The following is a 15,947-nucleotide window of genomic DNA, read 5'->3' on the forward strand; positions in this document are numbered from 1 at the left end:
TTAATATATCATGGTTTCTCATTATTTTAATGTACAGTATGATGTTGTATTCCAACACTTAGCCAATTCCCCATTGTTGCACAGTTACATGGCTTCCATTCTTTTTCATTCCAAATAACACTGTGATAAATATCCTTTCACATAAATCTGTTTGAACATCTCATTGTTTCTTCAGAATAAATTCTAGAAATGGAAATGCTGGGTTAAGGATATGAACTTTTTTTAAGACTTATGATGGAAAATGTAATTTAGTAGGGTTTCTTTGGAATTTTACGCTTCTAAAAACAGTGACTCTGTTGAAATGACTAGAGTTATATTCTGGGTGGCTTTCCCATGTGGTAACAGTCCCAACACTGAGCTCCTGAGTACCCAGTTAGCCTACTAAATCTGGGTGTGAACTGCTCATGCTGCCACTGCTGCTGCAGCAGTAAGCCTAAGCGATGGCTCTCTGTCTTGTGTCCTAGCCCTGTTGGCATCCCCTACATCTGCTCTCCTCCCTTGCTAGCCAGCTGAGTCCAGTGCAGGAACAGGTCAGCACCCAGGGTGGCTGTATATCCATTTCTACTTGCATCTCCACTTTTCTGCACATATGGTCTCCACCATACTTGTGAAACATCTCAATCTGAAAAGACTGGGTGCCACTAAGGAGTAGCTAAATACATTCAAAAGGAATGAAAAAATAATATCAAGCAACACGTCTTCAGTTGCCAGGTTCCATTTTCACAGGCTCTGTTTCATACTTCCCATCAAAAACAAGTTACAGTTTCACAGCGAAGATGTGAATTACTGATAATTGTGAAAGATGATTTTTTGAGACCCATATTTGACCTTGGGTAATATTATCCAAGCTGCTGGTGTTATACAATTAGTAAGAAAAATAAAGTGCTCTTGAACTATTAGCAACAGCTTCCCTAGCCACCAGCTGAGGTCACAGCAACCTCCCTAATAGCATCCTCTCAAGCCTAGCTAACAGTTTTTCCCACGAACAGTAATCACTGGGCCATAAAGAAAGAACTCTTCCCTAAGAGACTCTAAAATAAAACTATTTTCATTGAACCTTCCATTCAAAGGACAAAATGTCAAGCCAAATCAACGTTTTATTCATGTGTTTGATTTTGGAAAGATTAAAAGTGGGATGCTTATTGGCAAAATAAATGTTTTTTAATCATCCACACATTTTGGGTTACTAGTAATGATTCTTCCTGTTTATAAGTAATAATGTGTTTTGACAATACCAGGAAAACAGCAATTGTTCTGGAAAATTTGTACATAAATAACAGAATTTTTACAGTCAAAAGCAAAACAGCATTTAATCTAAGACCTAAATTGTCATGTTGATTTGGTTAAATACATGTATGAACTTCCACTTCTGCCGTGAAAGATTAAGTAATTTGTACTAACTTTCCTCCTCAGGAAAACTAAAGAAAAAAAAAACCTAGACAAAATAATGAGAAAAAAATAACATTTTAAAGGCATTAAAAGAGCTAAAAATGAGTGAGGAATTGCTTGGCCAAGATTCAGAAGATGGAAATTCAGAGAGGTGAATCTGTCATCAAGGCTTCTATTGCCCAAGAGGAATTTGCCAAGCAGTGCTTATGACAGTATCACTAAGCCAGGGAATCAACATTGAGAATCCTGGGTTACAGGAGAAGAAAGGAGACTTGCTCTTCATAGGATATCCCTTTGCATCTTTTGATTTTAATATTATGTACAGGTACCACATTCAAACAATGGAAGATTCAAGAATCATCAATACTATACACCAAACCAGTTAGTGAATAAGAATAGTAAATTACACATTCCTTAATGTCACATGGCACATATCTATACTCTATTTTTTTCAAAATCTAAAGGCTAATGTTATCTTGAGATCTATAACATAATAATAAAATGCACATACTGTTATACTTTGTATACTCCATATTTAGGAATCTAAAGATAGGGCTTAGAAAGTAACACATATTTTGGTATTATGGAATACAATTCTAAAAATATTAAAAATTTGCTTTTAGTGATCAGTCAATGCCCCTAGAAGGCAACTAACACCTAAATCTCTGATGGTTTAACTTTAAAATTCTGGACCAGTATTCCATCCCATCTACCACTATAATGGTTTACATTACAGTTACCAGGATTGCCAAAAATGGATCATGCGTTAAAAAGTAAGAAATTATAATTGGAATAGTATTTTTCATCCTGTAATAGAACCACAGGTTGAGTCTAGATATTCCTTATTCATTTAAAAATAGGCTATGTATATGTGTGTGTGTATATATATAAATATATATATATATAAAATCATACAGGCTTACTAGTGAAACTGATAATGTAATTAACTCAGTGAAATACTTTAGAGACTACAGAGGAAATTTTTAAACTTTTAAGCCAATCGAATTCTCCAAGGATGAATGCAATGTGAATTTTTATAAACATTTTCTCATTTTGATACAGAAAATAAGTTCAGGTAGTTTAAGAAACTGACTTGTACAGTAGTACAACCATCACTTCAGCTGAAGTGATGAGGTGATTACTGGTTCAAAAATTGCTGATTTGCACAGCAGGTCCAGTCTGGCTACACAGTTTTACAAAAATTGAAAATTAAAAAAAAGAAGTTGCTGTGAATAGCAACAATAAAAAGTTTAAGGTAGAAAAATGAGGCAATTAAAGAGTTAAGGATTCTGAGTCGAGATGAAATAAAGAATGTAAAGGCAATAACTCTAAGAACAAACACATAAAAGGTCAATAAAGAATAAAAATACCATCTGTTTTCATGTTTCCTAACAGTAATATTGAGGACATCTTATTGTTTCTATGTAACCCAGTGTTCCTTCATTATCTTGTGGTAAACACCACCCCTCTCCAACTCTCAAGCCCTCTAGCTTAAGTGGGATTGAGTCAAGCTCCAGCTCCAGAGGTAGCTGTCATTCAGAATGGCCCATCCCGCTGGCCAAGGGTTTAGTGCAGAGATACGAAGGTCATCCACTTAGAGATGCTCAGGGAATTTTGCTGGGGAATCTAGAAAAGAAAAACTGGGCAGCTATTTTGCAACTTTGAGAAAGCTGAGATACAGTCAAACAGTCTCCAGAAATCACCTCTCATTCTATACTACGCATACCGTGGTGGATTGTATACTATTTCAATACTTCTGTTATGTGTGGAGACGCAGCATAGCACAGGGGTTAAGAGCACAAACCATAGAGCCTGGCTCTTGATCTTAACCTCAGTTCTGCTTCTTATTAACTGTGTGACCTTGGGCAAGACACTTGAGCTCTCTCTCCGTTTCCTCATCTGTAAAATGAGAATAACAGAACTCAGTAGGGTTGAAGTTTAAATGAATGAATACATGAAAAGCAATCAGAACATTCCCTGGCACAGGGTAAGCGCTATATAAATGTTAGCTATTATTATCGTTGTTGTTATGAGGATTAAATGAATAAATGGAAAGTGTTTAGAACAGTGCCTGACACATAGTAACCCTGTATACATATTATCCATTATTAAAACTACCAATTCTTTCACTCAACAAGTATTTATTGAATACCTCTTCTTTGCCAGGCCAATGTCTTCATTCTAGACAAGCAGTATCCAACAAAAATGTAATGTAAACCATGTATGTGAGCCAAGTATGTAATTTTAAATTTTCTAGTAGTCACATAAATAAAATTAACAAATAAAATTACTTTTAGTAAAATGTTCTTTCATCTCCAAAATATCATTTCAACATATCAATATTAAAAACAAGATATTTTACAGTCTTCATTTCATTCTAAATCTTTGTGATCTGTTATTTTGTATAGTACATTTCAATTCAGACTAGCCACATTTCAAATATTCAACAGCTACATGTGGCTAGTGGCTAATGCTCAGTTTCAGACATTAAAGGTTAGGGAAAGAGGGGAAATGCTATCTTTGTCCTCTACCACATCTTGTAACTAATTATATATATTTTTTCAATTTTCAAAGTCCTTTCACCTTTGTTATTCGAGAGGAACATGCCTTGCCTTGAAGGACTGATTAGATTTTAGCAGGTGGAGAAAGTTCCCTCCAAGAGGAAACACATGAGCAGAGGCAACAAGGCAGGAAAACAAAGGGTCTACTAGGGAAGTAGAAATCAGAGAGCAAAATCTAAGATGTATCAGGAAAGTCCTTAATGCCAGACCAGGGAGGCTGAATGTTGTTTGTCAGGTGGTGGGAAGAAACTGAAGGTCTGTGAGTGGGAGAGGCAAGATTGGATTAAACTAACAGCTGAAGATAGCATGAAATGGAGTATGGAGAAACTAGAGGTAGCTCATTAGGAAATCACTGCATTAAATCTCAGGCAAAAATGTTCTAGATAAAGGAATGGAGAGGAAGAGATAGCCTCACAATGTCCGATACTCAGGAGATCCCAATGTTAGTTTCTTTCCTCCTTTGGCAATTGGAGAGATTTTAAGGAATTGTCAAAAAATTGTCTAAAAAAAATCTCATTCAACCAACCAACAAATATCTGAGCACCTACTACTTGCCAAGAACTATGACAGACCTTGAAGATATAAAAGACAATAAGGCAGACAGGATTCCTGACCTCTTACATCTTATATTTTCTTGAGGACAAGAGACAAAAATCAATTATCAGATAGTTTCACAATGTGAATTACTATGAAGAAAATAAACACGGAGATGAGTGGCCAGGGAAGGGCACCCAGAAGTGGTGACAACTAAGCAGAGAGCTAAAGGATAAAATGAGCTGGATGTGCAAGGAGTCAGAGGAAGAGGGATCCAGGTAGAGGGACAAGCATGGGCAGAGTCCTGGAGTTATCAGTAAAACCCGGGGTGTTCACAAACTAAAACAACAATGTTGCCAGAGCATAATCTGGGTGGGGGTGTTCATAAACTAAAACAACAATGTTGCCAGAGCATAATCTGGGTGGGGGTGTTCATAAACTAAAACAACAATGTTGCCAGAGCATAATCTGGGTGGGGAGATGTGGCTGGAAATACAGTGAGAGGAGCAATCAAGAGGACAAGACACCTTGGGCCTGCAAGCCATGACAAGGAACTGGATTTTAAGAGCAATAGGAAATCACTAAATTTTAGTGTCCAAAAGGTTTTAGGCAAGGGAACGAGATGATCTCCGTTTTAAGATCGATCTTGCTACAGTTTGTAAAACTGCCTAAGGATGGTAAAAGACTGAACCTGAGATTTCATTTAGAAGGAAACTAGTGTAGAGCAGGTGAGAGATGATGGTGGCATGGTCTAGATTAAGAAAGGCCCTTGGGAAAATTAACAGCCCTGCCCTAATATTTTTGCAGAAATGATCCTTTATGATTGTGCTGCACAAATCCCAAATGAGGTGAAGGATGTTGTCTTGTCCTATTATGAACTTTTCTGGGGAAAATGCTCTTTCCAAAATCAACATAAAATTAGATCTTTGTCAGTTCTAAGTATTAGAACATAAAATCTTAACCAACGTTGTTAAACTCATAGATTTCCAGCATGTAATTTTCATTTTCTGGAAGGTGATTAGGAATCTTTCCAAAGAGATGACACATGGCTTGAGAACTGGGGGCGGGAAGCCAAAGGAAGCAGCCATTAGGTCTCCACGCTGAAAGAATAGCCAAGTGCAGAGGCCTTGAGAAGGGAATGAAATGGCCACGTTCAAGAACACAAGCAGCCCAGTGGCTGGAGCAGAGTAAATATCCATGGTATGTGGTCCACATTTACTGAATGTCCAAGACATGTCTTCTAATTCATCTGTCACCAAAGTGGTCATAAGCAGTCGCCATCAATAAGAAACAAGCAGAGAAAGGGCCTACAGTTAAATTTATTTTTCAGTTGCCTCACAAAAGGCTAAGTAAAACTCAGTTTCTGGTGAACCCAGGTAGACATGCTCATTTTAAAGAGAATGAATATATCTAGGAAGAGCCTGGCAGTATATTCCCAAAGGCGTGACAATAAAGTTCCTTAACATGTAGTCAGCACCCTCAAACGTCAACAGGTCTGGAAAATTCGGAATCATTTCCTCCTGTCATTGGCCCTTCAAGCTAATTCATACGGGGCAGCCTCTCCTACTCCGACCCGGAGCCTATCAATCAACGAGAAAACAGCTTCCCCTCACTGGGCGGTGCGAACAAACTCTACACAATCAAGTCGGATAGACGACTGGAAACCGCGGGCATTACAGGGCAGTCCTTAACGTCATATTCGCTTGTCCGCTCGGCCGCCTCCGCCTAACCGGAAGTCGCGGATGTGACGATGCAAAAACGCCCGTCGGGGGCGCGTCTCTTTCAGCAGCCAATGGGCTCTGCCCACCTTCGTCCTCGTCAGCATTTTGTCTAATCGCGGCCTGTGACGCTCGAAGGGCGGGGAGCAGAGGGAGATACAGAAACCGACAGGGGCCAGGCGCCCGGTGGCTCCGAAGCGGGGAAGTGGGACAAGATGGTTTACATCTCGAACGGTAAGTTGAGAGCGGGCTGTGGCTTCGACCGGTGACTTGTAAGATCGGACTCCAGGTTCCTTTCATCGTCTCTCGCTGAATCTTGGGCCCAGTGCGGCTTCCCCAGGCTTAGCGCCCCGCGGCCGGGCGGAGCTGGACCGAAGTCGCCCCGGCTTGCGGCGCGTCAGCCGATGGTCTCTTGAGCCGGCAGTCGGGGGCCGAGGTCCCGCCGGCCTCACGCTGAGTATTGGGAGCCGTGCAACCCCGCCTTCGTACAGCAAGCGCTTGATTGTGAATTTGCGAGGGTGGTCTTTTCTCTCGGGTGTCGGTATCCTTAAAACTAGTAAGGACAATGACGCCGACGCTGTACACGTAGCGCTTGTGCCCTGGACAGTGTTTCAATTATTTGCTTATCGTCACATTCAATCCTGTTTTACGGGTGGAAACTCTGAGGCTCAGATAGATTAAATAGCTTGCCCAGGATCACAGAGGTAACTTAATGGCTGAGTCGGGATTCGATCCCTGGTAGGCTGACGTCAGCATCCTTGTTATCTGTTATGCTGCCCGTATCTACAACGTGTAAAAAGACCGAGCCGACCTAGGATGATAATTAGATGAAAGCTTTGCATAGGCTTTTTCCCCAGGAAAGGGTAGCTAGTCAAACACGGAACTTTTTGCTCGAATTTCAAGGGGCACGGGAAAAAGTACTAGGAGCAAGTTAATTATTACCGGAATGGAGAATCCGAGACACTTTAATTCTGCGACCCCACAAAGAAGATGACCGGAAAGGAAGGACATGACTGTGTCAGATCAGTGCTAGAGCTGCCTGCCCACCTGTTTGACTCAGGTGAAATTCTTTGGCGCAGTCTTAACAAGGAGTTGTGGATCACTGGAACTAGGTCTTGGTTCTATTTGAGTCATCTGTTTTTCTCCAGAGACGAGTAAGGTAGTCAGTGAGGAGCCTTCTGGCTGACTGCACTTTTGCATTTCTTGACTTTTAAAAATCTCCCCTTCTCATCTCCCACTTAAAAATCTTTGAAACAAGTAGATTGATGGACACTACAGAAAAGCATCAAAATTTCGTCTTAGTTTTGGGCGCTTTCAGACTTTAGTCTGTTTTATAGCCTGTTTTATAGCCTTTGTGATAGAAGCTTAAGGCTGGAAGCTTCTGTATGAATTATTGAATAATTGCTTGTATTTGTTGTGTCTTACTGTGTTCGCATTATTTCATTTGGTCCACATAAGTAGCCGATTAGCACCCTTTATCGTACTTTAAGAGTTGAGAAACGCAACTGCATTCAAACACCTTACTTCTCTCTGGGGATATTGCTGGAAGGGACATTCTGCCTTAAGAAAGGGAAAGTGGAAAAAGCAAGATAGAATCACAGAGGAAGAAATGATAGGTTCCAATTAGATCCACCTTCTTAGGACTGTGTTATCAGCACTTGACAAAATCTTTCTCTTTCAGATGACTTTTTTTTTTTCCAACAATCTTATGTGATGGCTAGCCCTGGAATATTTTTTGTTGGAGAAAGAAAATGTCACATCAGCCAACGAAGCAGAGCTAGTAAGAGGCAGAGAACTAAGCCTGTCATCCACCCTCTAAACTTTTGTAGCCCCTTGCTCTCAGTAGCACAGTGAGAGCTTAGATCCAAGTGGATATCTGAAATTAAGCTGGTCAAGAAAAGAGGAAAAGTAAACCCTAGTGGAGTGGGTAGAGGTGAGTGGGGTTAACCCTTGGGATAATGGAAAGGAAAGGTAGTTGACAGTTATTCTTCCCCCAAAATATTCTGACATCTTGATTTGCAAGGCTGAAATATAGCGTACCAACTTATGTTGTAGCTTCTATTAAAGTGGTTTGAAAAATAGATCCAGTTTTGCTTAAGATAAAGCTAGAGTCTATTAGAATTAAGAGTGCTATTATAGAAAACAGTTATTTTAATGAAGAACAAGCCAAATTCTCTTTAGTACTTAGAGCATACACACTCTTTAAATTATAAGAATTTTATAAAAATAACTGATTCCGAAGACTTGTAAGAGTATGAATAAGCAATCTTTTTATACAGGCAAGAGACTTTGCAAATGAAAAGAAATACTCAACACATTTAGGAATATGGAAGTGGTGTGAGCATTCCTTTATATTCACCCGTCCCATTTGTTTCTTCAAAGTACTTGAATAAAGAGGTATTTTTACACCCATGTTGATAGCAGCGTTATTCACAGTAGTCAGAAGGTGGAAGCAACTCAAGTGTCCATCAACAGATATGAGTGGTAAACAAAATGTAGTATATACATACAAGGATATATTATTCAACCTTCAGGAAGGAGATTTTGACACATGCTGCAACATGGATGAACTTTGAAGACATGCCAAGTGAAAAGCTGGTCACTAAAGGACAGAAATTGTATGATTCTTCTTTTATGAGGTTCCTAGAGTAGTCAAATTTGTAGGTACAGAAAGTAGAATGGTGGTTGCCAGGGGCTGGGCGGAGAAGGTAATGGGAATCAGGGTTTAATGGGTATAGAGTTTCAGCTGGAGAAGATGAAAAAGTTCTAGAGGTGGATGGTGGTGATGGTTGTGCATCAATGTAGAATGTACTTAATATCACAGAACTGTACTCTTTAAAATGGTTAACCATTGGTAACCATTGTTACATTTTTAAACCATGATAAATTTTTGTTTTATATATATGTTTTTTTTTTTTTCTTGCTCTGTCGCCCAGGCTGGAGTGCAGTAGTGCCGTCTGGGTTCACTGCAAACTCCGCCTCCTGGGTTCAAGCAATTCTTCTGCCTCAGCCTCCTGAGTAGCTGGGACTGCAGGTGTGTGCCACCATGCCTAGCTAATTTTTTGTAGTTTTTAGTAGAGATGGGGTTTCACCTGTTAGCCAGGATGGTGTCAATCTCCTGACCTCATGATCCCCCTGCCTCGGCCTCCCAAAGTGCTGGGATTACAGGCATGAGCCACCGCTCCCAGCCTTTGTTATATATTTATAGAAAGAGAGAAAGTAGTTGAATAGAATGAAGTCACCCACCAAGTTTATAAACCAGTAGGCTTTTGACATACTAGAGGAATGTCCCTAGATAATGGAACATTACTTCTCCGAACCTTTCCTTGGAATGATGCTCACAGATTTCTTCTGGTGTTGGCCATTTGGAACAATGGGCAAGTTAAAACCCCAATCATTGTTACCTCACTAATTAAATGTGATGCCTCTTGGGTTAGGGATTTGTAGCACTCACTAAAGTTTCTTTAATTCTTATCTGTAGGACAAGTATTGGATAGCCGGAGTCAGTCTCCATGGAGATTATCTTTGATAACAGATTTCTTCTGGGGAATAGCTGAGTTTGTGGTTTTGTTGTAAGTATAGAAGTGCTCTTAATTGCCCTGATATTTAAGTTGACAGGAGTACATCATGTGCATTATGTTAGGTATATTAAATAAGCCCAACTTTCCTGAAACAGTTTTCTATTGCAATTTAAAAAATAGCTTTACACAGGGAAATAGACTTTAGTGATAAAGCTGCTACCACCAGATAGCTTATGATTATGAGTATATGTTAGTTGGATTGGTAAACTTGACCACGTCTTAACCTTGGTGGTAACTACTTCAACCTATGGCTGGGTCTGTCAATTCTGATTCTAAATGACTGGGCCTCACTTTCTCTCTACTATTCTTGTTTTTTTTTTTTTTTTTTGTGCGTGCAACTTTCATTCTATATTATATAACAAGTAAATAAAAGGTTTTATATCCTGGTTTAAAAAAAATTCCAAAGTAGTGAACTTTTTTATAATGAAGGGTTAGAATTGGTAAAGGAGACAAAAATTTAAATGTCTTCATAATTGTAAGCAGTTACTAGTTAAATGCATGTTTTGGTCTTTTACATGCTGTTTGTTAGAATTGTTCATCAATAATTAAGAAGTCTTACCTATTCCTAAATTTGAATATATATTTGAGTGTCTCATGATCAGGGAACTGTAGGGATGCAAAGATGTGGGAGACCCTTTTTTCATCGAGTTTACTGTCAGTAAATATCTTCATATTGCAAGGGTGGGCATGATTGGGAGGTGAACATCAGAGGAAGTTATCCCAGATAAAGGAAACCACATGAAGGATGGCATAGAAGTTTGAGTATCAGGCTGTGGTCTTTATGCTTAATTTGATCTTAGCTGTGGTTTAGAAAGTTTAATTTTATGGCTATATATAGCATAAACTAGATGGTGTAGAATGTAAAATGGAAGAGATGGTTCCATAGAAAAGTACAACAGGGCACAGGAGAGGCCCTAAGTTACCCAATCCAAAACTTACTCTCTTACAAATTTCACCTACTCCATGTTGTTTATAAAAGTACTTTTTAAACTCAGTTAAATCCTTCCATATAATTTTACATATCATTTTTAAAAATTCCATTTCAATGGATTCCCAGAAGCCCTGTGCCTTTGCCACACCACCCTTGGCCCCTCCTTCCCTAAGATGTTAGGTAGACTTTTGAAGGGGAAATGAACATGAGACACTGTAAAAACCTGATGGCTGATTTAAAGTGGAGGTCAGGGATGACTCTGGTTTCATGCTCTGTCTAGGGGAGTTATTAGCAAATAAGAAATACAAGGAAGGGTAGATTTGGTGTACAACATAGCACATTCAGTTTAGACACATGATTAAGTTAGATGGTGTTGTCCAGCTGGCTGCAAGAAATGTGGGTTAGGAGCTAAGTGGATTTAGTGATCCTCTCACAGAGATGATAGTTAAAAACCGTGGAAATATATTTTAGAATGTTGTCAAAAGCGATACCTTTGTTGTTTTCTGCCCCTTGTTTCAGTTTCAAAACTCTGCTTCAGCAAGATGTGAAAAAAAGAAGAAGCTACGGAAACTCATCTGATTCCAGATATGATGATGGAAGAGGGTACAGCTTTTTAAATTGATAATAGTTGTTTTTATCTCTTTGTATACTTTTATTAAATTAGACATTTTAGGTAGATAGAGTTAGATTTTTGGAAATTAAAAGTTTAAATCCTATTTTACAAAATTAATGCGTTACTGTAAATTAAAAGTCAAATTGCCTCTGATTTGATAATAATCAGTTAATCTGACAAAGCTAAAATATACATCAAATATCCCATGGAAAAAGCCTAAATTAGAGGATGAAAACTGATGGCCAACATTAAAATCTAAAGATTCCATTGTAACATCTGGATTTCCAGTTGCTGATTAAAAACTTAGAAGATTGCCGGGCGCGGTGGCTTATGCCTGTAATCCCAGCACTTTGGGAGGCCGAGGCGGGTGGATCACAAGGTCAAGAGATCGAGACCATCCTGATCAACATGATGAAACCCCGTCTCTACTAAAATACAAAAATTAGCTGGGTGTGGTGGTGTGCGCCTGTAGTCTCAGCTACTCAGGAGGCTGAGGCAGGAGAATTGTTTGAACCCAGGAGGTGGAGGTTGCAGTGAGCTGAGATCGTGCCACTGCACTCCAGCCTGGAGACAGAGTGGGACTCCATCTCAAAAAAAAAAGCCTTAAAGATCAAGATCAAGTAGCACTGGGCTAGGCTTATGTTTCTACCTGGCAAAAATCAGCTGGAGCTGGGTTTCAGTGGAACATTACTGGAGGTGCTGTTCAGTTCATCACAATCCTTTCTTGACTCAGTTCCTTGTGTGCATTATGTGTCTGATTCCTTTAAGTGTTTTAATTTTTGCCTCCTGACCTAAAATGGTAGTTTCTATTTTAAATTGTGTTTTAGGGTCATGCGGGTGCTGAAAAAGAAAAGGGTCTAGTTGAGTGCTTTTAAAAGGAGACAATTAAAGTTGTGTCTATCAAACAGTAGATACTAACTTTTTATTTTATTAGGCCACCGGGAAACCCTCCCCGAAGAATGGGTAGAATCAATCATCTGCATGGCCCTAGTCCCCCTCCAATGGCTGGTGGATGAGGAAGGTAACTTCAGATCTGAAATTCTTTTGTAGGATTTTGTTTTGAAAATGCTTCTGTACTAATGTTTTCTTTAAGAAGCTGCCCAACAGCTTATAATTACTCAGACATTATTTGGAAATATATTTGTTATCTTAACCCTTGAAAAATTCACTGGCCTTATTATCAAAATGTCTTTTGAGAAAGGTTTTATAACATGTAATATGTTGGGCTTTTCACACAGATCCAAATTAATAACCAGTAACTAATTATTGTAACATTTTCTTTCAGGTAAATGTCTGCTCTAAGAAGCAGACAACCGGACATGCACGTTCATAGCAGAAGGAAAACATCAAGAAGTGGAAGGCTGACCATGATGAGCAGTAGATGAATGTGTATGTCTGAACAAGGACTGCTCTGTGTCCTCACAGATGAATGAGGTCATGCTGGGAATTCCCTCTGCAGGGAACTGGCCTGACTGACATGCAGTTCCATAAATGCGGATGTTTGTCTCATTACCTTTTTGTATCGTTTATTAAAGTATTAATATAGTTTTAATAAGTAAATATTTTTAGGTTGCAGAATGGACTCCTCATCTTTATATTCACGAAAAAACAATCTGAAGAAAATAAATAAAAGCCTGTGTATTTAGCACTGTTAGTGTCACCTTTTCAACTTCTGAAACACTGTTCATTGTTAATTTTTTCTCATTTATAAATCACACTATTTATTTTAGTAGTATGCATATCATATCTGTGCTCTTGAATTAATTTTTATTTTTAATATATTTGTCTCATCAATCTTTAATACATCATGTCTGACTTGCTACCAAATATAATTATCAGGGTATTTATAAAGCCATAGCTAACAAAACTGAGCTACAAAATGAAAATTTACTAAATAGTCTTTAAAATCATGGACTTCAGCCTGGCGCGGTGGCTCATGCCTGTAATCCCAGCACTGTGGGAGGCTGAGGCGGGCAGATTGCCTAAGTTCAGGAGTTTGAGACCAGCCTGCAACATGATGAAACCTAAAATAACAAAAATTAGCCAGGTGTGGTAGTATGCACCTGTAATCCCTGCTACTCAGGAGGCGGAGGCAGGAGAATCGCTTCAATCCGGGAGGCGGAGGTTGCTGTGAGCATGCCACTGCACTCCTGCCTAGGTGACAGAGGGAGACCCTGTCTCAAAAAAAATAAATAAATAAAATCATGGGCTTCCATGCTATCTTTACAAATTTGCACTCTATAGTATCACTCAAAATACTGCCTATTGGCTTTAAACTCCATCTGAATACTGATAACTTTCACATTCTTTCACTAGAGTGGAAGCTCTGAGACTAGGAATTTTGTTGTCTTTAACCCCAGTCCTTTGAATAGTGACTACATGTAAGATAGTCATGTAGTATTTATTGGAAATAAGTATTTATTGGAAAAACGAAAACATAATTCCTCTTCTGGTGTTTAACAGGCTTTGAAACCAAGTGTTCAGGTGAAAGCCTTTTTATATTGATTTATCAGCATTTATACAACCCCGTTTGTCAGGAAATGGGATGTTGTGGCATAAGATACCAGTGTTCAGGATAAAGAAGCAATTACAATGCAGGTTTCAGGATAAGGATAACAGTTTGCTGGCCACTTCAATTATGTGTCAGGTTTTTTTATTTTTTTATTTTTATTTTTGAGACAGGGTCTCACTCTTATCCAGGCTGGAGTACAGTGGCTGCTCACTGCAGCCTTGACCTTTTGGGCTAAAGTGATCTCCCACTATGGCCTCCCTAAATGCTGGGATTACACATGTGAGCCACAATGCCCAGCCTGTGAATTTTTACACATTTTAAATTCTGACAAAGTGAGGGATATGTATAATGTATACATATATACAAAGTGAGGTAAATGTATAATGACATTTGCATTATACAGATACATGCAAGGGTTCAGTAAAGTTTGGCAGCTTCCTAGATTGTATTGCCAGTGAATGGCAGAGGCATTATTAAACCTCCACCTTACTCTATAGCGGGGAGACCATGGCAGAGTCTCAGTAGGTGGTTGATTGTTGTTACTGATGGCTCTTTCTGAGCATGTGAACCATGGTCCTCTTCTGCCTCCTAGCACTGCTGCTGCAGGACTTGTTCCTCAGGTCTTATCCCAGAGTCCTGGCTGCATTTGACATTCAGGTATTCTTTGCACTTCAGATAGAGTGTAAAACACAGGTTCTTGAGTACTTTATGCTTAACACTTGTCTTTGCTACTCAATAGCTTATGATCTTGAGTGAATTATGCCATTTTATCCCACTTCACTCACCTGTAAAACGGTGATTAAATTTTTACCTCAAAGAGTTCTTTATTTAGTATTTAGTCATCACATACTTACTGGGCACCTACCATGTACTGAAGATAACTGGCAAAGCCTCACGGAGCTTACATTCTAGTGTGGGAGACAGTAAGTGAGCAGGCATGATAATTACAGACTAATGCTTCATGCTTCAAAGGGAATAGGATGATGAGAGAATAACTGCGGAAGCCCTGAGGTGACATTTGAGTTCAGACGTGAGAATGAGACAGCTGAGGGAAGAGCATCCAAGGCAAAATGAACAGCAAGTGCAACAGCCCGATGACGGGAAGGGCTTGGCATGTCTGAGAAAGATAAAACAAGTGTAGCTGGAAATGCCAAGGAATGGGGAGAGTGTTGTGAGGTGAAATTAGAAATGTAGCAATAACTAGATATGGTCTTTAGGTGGTGGTTAGTTTAGATTCTGTTCCTTAAGCAAAGGGAAACCATTAGAGTTTAAAGCATGAGTGACATCTAATTTTTGAGATAAGTCTTAGTGGAGTGCTGGGTACATAGTAGTATTAACTACACAATATTGTAAAACAACGTGGGCAACTAAATAAGAACAGTTCATAGCGGGACAGGACAAGGAATTCGACTTAAGAGGCTGTTGTAGTCATCCAGGTGAGATGATAGTGGCTTGGGCTAGGTAGTGGCATAGGAATGGAGAAGTGGTTGAATTCAAGATCTATTTTAGAGACTGCAGGATTTACTGATGGATTGGATGTAGAAGCTGTCGACAAGTGAAGAATCAAAATGACATTTACTGAGATGGTGAAAGTGAGAGGGGAGGGAATCAAGAGTTACATTTTGGACATATTTAAGTCTGCAGTGCCTTGTAGACAATCCAGATGGAGAGACCAAGTAGGCACTGGTTATCAGTCCGGATCTGTCTGAGAGGTTCAGCCTGGATATATATATTTGGGAGTCGTATTCATTGTTAAAGCCAGGAAACTGGATAGTCACCCAAGGAGTGTGCCTGGAAAAGACCTAACCCCAACATTAGAGGCTGGACTGAACATGAAGACATATGAGAAAAACTAAGAGTACATATGGTATCTGGGAAGCCAGGAGAAGAGACGCCTGTGAGGACGAAATAAGATGCGGGTTATCAGTCGACCCACACTAGGCGCTCGAAAAGCTATGTGTACTATGTTGCTGGCACCCTACACAGTCAGAACTAATCACAGCAACACCCACTCAATCAATCCACAAGCACACCCCGCCCGCAGCCCCTGCGCCGGGCAGCCCCGCCCCCGCCTTTCCGGAGCCCTCTGGGGCGACTCCGCGGCGGCC

At 39.6% G+C, this 15,947-nt stretch overlaps 1 protein-coding gene across 4 annotated transcripts; it reads left to right on the top strand.

Annotated features, from left to right (window-relative positions):
- Positions 1-4,942: 4,942 nt before the first annotated feature.
- SELENOK (selenoprotein K) lies at positions 4,943-12,975 on the top strand. Of its 4 annotated transcripts, XM_054483843.2 has the most exons (7): positions 4,945-5,212; positions 5,499-5,684; positions 5,978-6,436; positions 9,684-9,774; positions 11,234-11,317; positions 12,262-12,348; positions 12,613-12,975. In XM_054483843.2, exons 3-7 carry the CDS (start codon positions 6,418-6,420, stop codon positions 12,614-12,616), a joined length of 285 nt encoding a protein of 94 aa, XP_054339818.1. In that variant the 5' UTR covers positions 4,945-5,212; positions 5,499-5,684; positions 5,978-6,417; the 3' UTR covers positions 12,617-12,975. The 4 variants fall into 4 exon arrangements, with proteins under 4 accessions (XP_054339815.1, XP_054339818.1, XP_054339816.1 ...); XM_054483841.2 differs by having other exon boundaries at positions 4,955-5,684; XM_054483840.2 differs by having other exon boundaries at positions 4,943-6,436.
- The last annotated feature ends 2,972 nt before the right edge of the window (positions 12,976-15,947 follow it).

Source organism: Pongo pygmaeus, chromosome 2 (genome assembly GCF_028885625.2).
Source record: "Pongo pygmaeus isolate AG05252 chromosome 2, NHGRI_mPonPyg2-v2.0_pri, whole genome shotgun sequence".
NCBI lineage: Eukaryota > Metazoa > Chordata > Mammalia > Primates > Hominidae > Pongo > Pongo pygmaeus.